Genomic DNA, 6,000 nt, shown 5'->3' with positions numbered 1-6,000 from the left:
AATGCAAGTAGATAAATAGGGACCACCTCGGTGGGAAGGTAACAGTGTTCCATGTCTAAGTTGCACTGGCCATGTGACCACGGAAGATTGTCTTCGGACAAACGCTGGCTCTATGGCTTGGAAACGGGGATGAGCACCACCCCCTAGAGTCGGACACGACTGGACAAAAATTGTCAAGGGGAACCTTTACCTTTACCTTTTTTACCACCTATTTTGTATGTGAGCTAGATTAAAAATGATTGTGCCATGACAACTGAGAAATTGTAAAGCTTCATTGTATTTTTCTGTGTATGTGTTACAATTAGCAATATGATTGGAAAACAGATTTCAAATTAAACACAAAATTCTACTGAATTCCTTAAGAATATATTTTTATTAATCAACTTCTATATTGCAGTCTGTACACATGGTATAACATTCCCTCAGTTACGAAACTGTATTGACATTTCAGACATATATAATTCTATACAGAAAAAGCTTCTTTATATTAGGCACAAAGGTTTTAAGGTATCAAGCAATCTGGGCTTTTAGAGAAACTGCATACTTATTTTTTGGTAATCTGATAAGCTGGCCATTTATTTATGTGATAGAATCCATGTGCCTCAACTGTGCTACCCAAAAGATAACCTTCCCTTGAGAAACCAATCTTAGTAATATCTGCTTCAAAGAAAGCAGAGAACTTCAGATTTCTTATATGAGCACTATAACTAGAACAGTTTTGTAGTTCATAACAGGTTTACACACATATACATTCATTTCCATCAACAATAAATAAGCACTACACATGGGCTGAGACTGAAGAGTCAGACATTACTGTCCACCCACAATAAACAGACTCGCATACCAAGGCTTACCAGTCTGCTGAAGTAGCAAAGAGTGATAAAACAACTACTTAATATGATCAGCATGGCCCTCAGCGCTGTATGGTTAGACTTGCTCTGACTGCTGGAGCAGCTGCCGCTCGTTCTCTCTCTTTTGTAATTTCCAGTTCTATTTTCGTTTTGATTTTATCCCAGTTAACTTCAAGCTACAGAACCAGGGGATGGCAGGGTGAGGGGAGAGAAAAGAAATATCCATTAATCATAATTAGAGTAGATGCTTATAAATTAACCTGGCAAGTCTTTACTTTATATGTTACATCTGCTATAGATTTCTTCGCAACACTGCTTTTTAGCCTTTTGTGGCTGAGAAGCTTTCTGCAATCTGTTAGTGAGGTTAAAAAAAAACTATGGCAGGGATCCAGTCAAGCCCACATGGGTGCACAAAATGCTTCTGCATGCATATTGGGTCTTGCCAATTTTCCTTTCTAAAGGAAGGCTCTTACACCTCACAAGGTACCATACTGAAGCTGTAGGGGGGAAAGGGAGCTGCTGCAGAAAAAGGGGGGGGTGCTGAAAAGATCCATTAATGTGTAGAACACTGCAAGCGGTAGTAGTTTGGATTCCAGCACAAACAATTAAGATTCTGAAATTAATGCCATTGAAAGATTTGCCAAACAGACACAATCATCTTCAATTACATGATTCATTGCAGTTATGACTTTAACCTTTTTATTGTTTTGCAATCTCTTTCAATGCAAGTAGGATTTCTGAAGGGAAGGAAAAACAATATACATAAAACATGTGCTCAGTTGTGATTAATTTGACAGTATACATGTGCATTACTTGGTGATTGGGAACTGAGTGGGCAAATTGACTCCATTGAGAAGAATAGCCTATGAGATAATGTGAAGAGATCTGAAAGCTACATCTGTACTACATGAAGGCACATGTATACAAGCAAATCATAACCTATTGTAATCAAATGATGAAATACATGTCACCCTACATGTAACACAGAAGGTACAGATCTTGCAGAATTAGAGCTTTTGGAAGACACTGACTGATAAATAATTGTACTTTAAAATGTGTAAAATTGCACTTTTGATATTTTTATAAATGTAGCAGACTCCAAAGACAGCTGATGTGCTACAGATGCAAGTTTCTGTATATTCTGTACAACTACATTATATTCTTTCTGCTATATCCTTCCTCTCTTGTTTATGGATGCTCAATAGATCTTCAAGAGAAGGGTCCACCAAATGCTATTTAATGCAAACTAATAATGCAGTGGTTAAACTGTAGTACTACAATCAAGACTCTGCTCATGACTCAAGTTTGATCCTGACAGCTGGGCACTTTCAAAAATCAACTCAAGACCTGGTTATACAGACAGGCCTTCTCTCTGCGCACTACATAACTTTCTCTTTTTCTCTATCTTTATCTACTTTGTTTGTGTAAATGTTGTAAATGGTTAATTTATATTAATTGTTTTTATTCTGCATTTTGTGAGCCGCCCAGTGTAGACTATGTCTAAATGGGTGGCATATAAGCTCAACAAACAAACAAATAAACAAATGACAGGCCCTGGTAGCTGGCTCAACGTTGACTCAGCCTTCCATCCTTCTGAGGTCAGTAAATTGAATACCCAGTTCACCAGGGGAAGGGGGGCACAATATAGAGCCTACATAATTGGATTGTAAACTTCCCAGAAAGTGCTTTCAATGGTACATAAGCAGCACACTTTGCTTTTGCATTAATTAAGGGACAAGCCTACTTGGGAGTAAAACTCACTTGTTGAAAGCCTGTTGCATAAACCAAATTGTAACTTTCAGTCTGTTCTTCCTGTTGAAGTGTCCCTGCTGTGACATGTGAGGCATGCATGTACATGCAAGAACTCAGCATGTGCACACGCCCTGAAAACCACAGGTGGGGGAGGTTTACCAGGGAGGAATGGATCAAGTTACAATTTGACTTGCACTAATGTTATTTGTCCTGCACTCAGGGCTGATTCAGAACAGTTCCTGTCCCTTCCTGACAGCCTTTCAGGTATTGGAGAAGGTCCTCTCCTATCTTCCCTCAAGGCTAAACATGCCCAGTTCTTTCAATTTTTCTTCGTAGGGCTTAGTTTTCAGACCCTGATAATCCTTGTTGCCCTCCTCTGAACTTGTTCCAATTTGTCAGCATCCTTCTTGAAGTGTGTTGTCCAGAACTGTACACAGTACTCAAGATGAGGTCTGGCCAGTACAAAATAGAGGGGAACTAGTACCTCACAGAATATGGAGTACAGTGATGCCTTGCAAGATGAATGCCTCATGCAACGAAAAACTGGCAAGAGGAAAGCATTTTGCATTTTTTTTTGTGACTCGCAAGACAAATTTTCTATGGCCGTGCTTCGCAAGACGAATAGGAACACATTAGTTAAATTTCAATGCATTCCTATGGGAAACCGCGCTTTGCAAGATGAAAATTTCACAATACGAAACGACTCACGGAACAAATTATTTTCGTCTTGCGAGGCATCACTGCATATACTTCTGTTAATGGAGCCTAAAATAGCATTTGCCTTTTTTTGTAGCCACATCTCACTGTCGACTCACATTCAGCTTGTGATCTACAACAACTCCAAGATCCTTCTCACTCATATATTGCTGAGTATTGCTGAATCTTTCATCTTGCAACTGTGTGTTTGTTTTCTTTTTCCTAGGTGCACTTATCCCTGTTGAATTTCATTCTGTTGTTTTCAGCCCAGTGCTCAAGCCTATCTAGATAATTCTGAATTTTGTTTCTGATGACCTACAAAGCATAAATGGCTTAGGTTCAGGCTTTCTGAGGGACTAGATCCCCTTGTATGAGCCTGCCCAGGTCTTCAGATTCTTATACAGGCTTTTATTTCTGTCCTACCACCTTCATAGATATATTTGGTGAGGACAAGAGAGATAGTGTTCTCAGTGGCTGCTCCCAGGCAATAGAACTGTCTTCCAAGGAAGACAAGTCTGGCAATATCCCTGCTTCTTTCCACAAATATATTCTTACAAACAGGCTTTTGGCCACTGATAAGAAGTGATTTGCTACTCTCATGTTATTTTTAAATGCTTTAAATGAGTTCTAAATGGTTTTCAACTTCATTGTGTATTTGTTTTGGTTTCATAATTTACTTAATACTGTCTTAATACTGTAATTTAATGGCTGAAATCCTGTTGCTTAGAGTAGTAAGTCACATAAGCATAAACCCAATAAATCAATTGGGATTTGATGAGTAAACTCTCTTTTAAGTTCCACTGATTTAAATAGACCTACTGGAGTTGCAAATTACTACACTAAAGTAAATCATAAGAAGAGTAAGCCCATTTGATGGGACTTATTGGAGGAGCTGGCTTACCAAATTCCTACAGATTCAATAGGCCTACACTACTGTGTTTTACTACTTTAAGCAATAGGATTGCAGCCACTGTTATTTTAGCTCTATTGTTCTTAAACCTATGTTGTAAGCTGCCTTGGGTCCTGCAAGGAGAAAAGGCAGGAAATATAATTGTTTGGAAGAACATGTGTACTTTAAACTATGCAATGTTTTGAACATATTAGTCCAGTACAAGACTATGGGCAAGATCGAATAGCTTCTAGCTTTTTCCAGCAAGCATGAGACAAACATAAGTAAAAATGCAACTACTAATAAAAAGTATGTTGAGAAATTGCCGTCAAAGTCTACAGTTTATGAAACATAAATGGTATAGGAAATAAACCACATATCTCTAATAGGCATCCAATTAAGTCTGCCATTAATGGAACTTCTATCAGGATCAGGGAGAGAGTAATTTCTTCACCTCCTGGAGCACCTCAGGGGTGCAATCTTTTCCAGGGGAACTGCAAGAAGGAGGGCAAAGCTATGCAAGTGTGTTAGCATAGTCTTGAAGTTTAACAGCAGTCATTACAGGTAAGTGAAATAATGTCCCCCCCAAAACTGGCTATGACACCACTAAATCAACTTTCTATTGAAATGTAAAAACACAGTTGATGAAAATCTGGCAGTAAATCTACTGTTATCATCTCTCCCATCTTCAGTTTTCTGGTGTAACTTCACAATCAAAATATAATGTGTAAATTTTTGTTTGAATAACAAAAAATAAAACATGGGACTAATTTTCTGGGGTAGGAAGGTATTACACCTGTTTCTTTAAAAGAGTAGTATAGCCACTGGACTCATTTGGTAATCTTAGATATTGAAGGCATTTCAAATGCATTTTAGGAACTTTTATGAACTTTTCTGTGCTTTTAGAGGAAACAGAGGCTTCCCTTTAGCACAATTATTTTATGTTTTACATGGCTATTACTGAGATCTGTTACAGTGGTGTCGAACTGTGGCCCTCCAGATGTTCTTGGACTTCAACTCCCAGAAGCCTTCACCACCACCTCTGCTGGCCAGGATTTCTGGGAGTTGAAGGCCAAGAACATCTGGAGGGCCACAGTTCGACACCGCTGTGTTACAGTATAATCAAAACTTGCCAGATACTATTTGCAATGTATATTGCGTTTCTAAATCTTTATACCTCTATTATACAGTCATGGCCAAAAATATTGCCACCCTTGTAATTCTGTCAGAAAATGCAACCCTTCTCTCAGAAAACTGTTGCAGTTGCAAATGTTTTGGAACTCACATGTTCGTATTTTTGGTTTGCATTGGAACAACACAAAAAACAGAAAGAAAAGTCAAATCTGATACAATCCCATGCAGAAACCCAAAAATGCACTGGCCAAAATTATTGGCACCCTTAACTTAATATTTGGTCACACTCTCTTTGGAAAAAATAACTGAAATCAATTGCTTCCTGTAACCTACAAGGTAGGCTTCAACAGTATGTGGAATGAGAACTCCCAGAAGTACAAGCTGGATTTTGAAGGGGCAGATTATGGAGAAAGCCAGAGAGTTCCAGAAAAACATCTACTTCTGCTTCATTAACTACGCAAAAGCCTTTGACTGTGTGGACCACAACAAATGATGGCAAGTTCTTAAAGAGATGGGAGTGCCTGACCACCTTATCTCTCTCCTGAGAAATGTATATGTGGAACAGGAAGCAACGGTTAGAACTGGATATGGAAGAACTGATTGGTTCAAAATTGAGAAAGGAGTATGACAAGGCTGTATATTGTCTCCCTGCTTATTTAACTTATATGCAGAATACAT

At 38.5% G+C, this 6,000-nt stretch overlaps 1 protein-coding gene across 8 annotated transcripts in view; it reads right to left on the bottom strand.

Annotated features, from left to right (window-relative positions):
- Window positions 1-354: 354 nt before the first annotated feature.
- The window catches only part of IFT80 (intraflagellar transport 80), a 122,328-nt gene continuing 116,682 nt past the window's right edge, over window positions 355-6,000 (bottom strand). For all 8 annotated transcript variants that reach the window (XM_078389040.1, XM_078389046.1, XM_078389045.1 and 5 more), the window contains one exon: window positions 355-1,027. In XM_078389040.1, coding sequence (XP_078245166.1) covers window positions 914-1,027 — 114 coding nt within the window. In that variant the 3' untranslated portion in view covers window positions 355-913. The remainder of the gene's footprint in view (window positions 1,028-6,000) is intronic.

This window comes from Pogona vitticeps, chromosome 3, assembly GCF_051106095.1.
Source record: "Pogona vitticeps strain Pit_001003342236 chromosome 3, PviZW2.1, whole genome shotgun sequence".
Lineage (NCBI taxonomy): Eukaryota > Metazoa > Chordata > Lepidosauria > Squamata > Agamidae > Pogona > Pogona vitticeps.
Note: the sequence above shows the minus strand (reverse complement) of the source record. Positions and strands in the feature narration are given on the sequence as shown.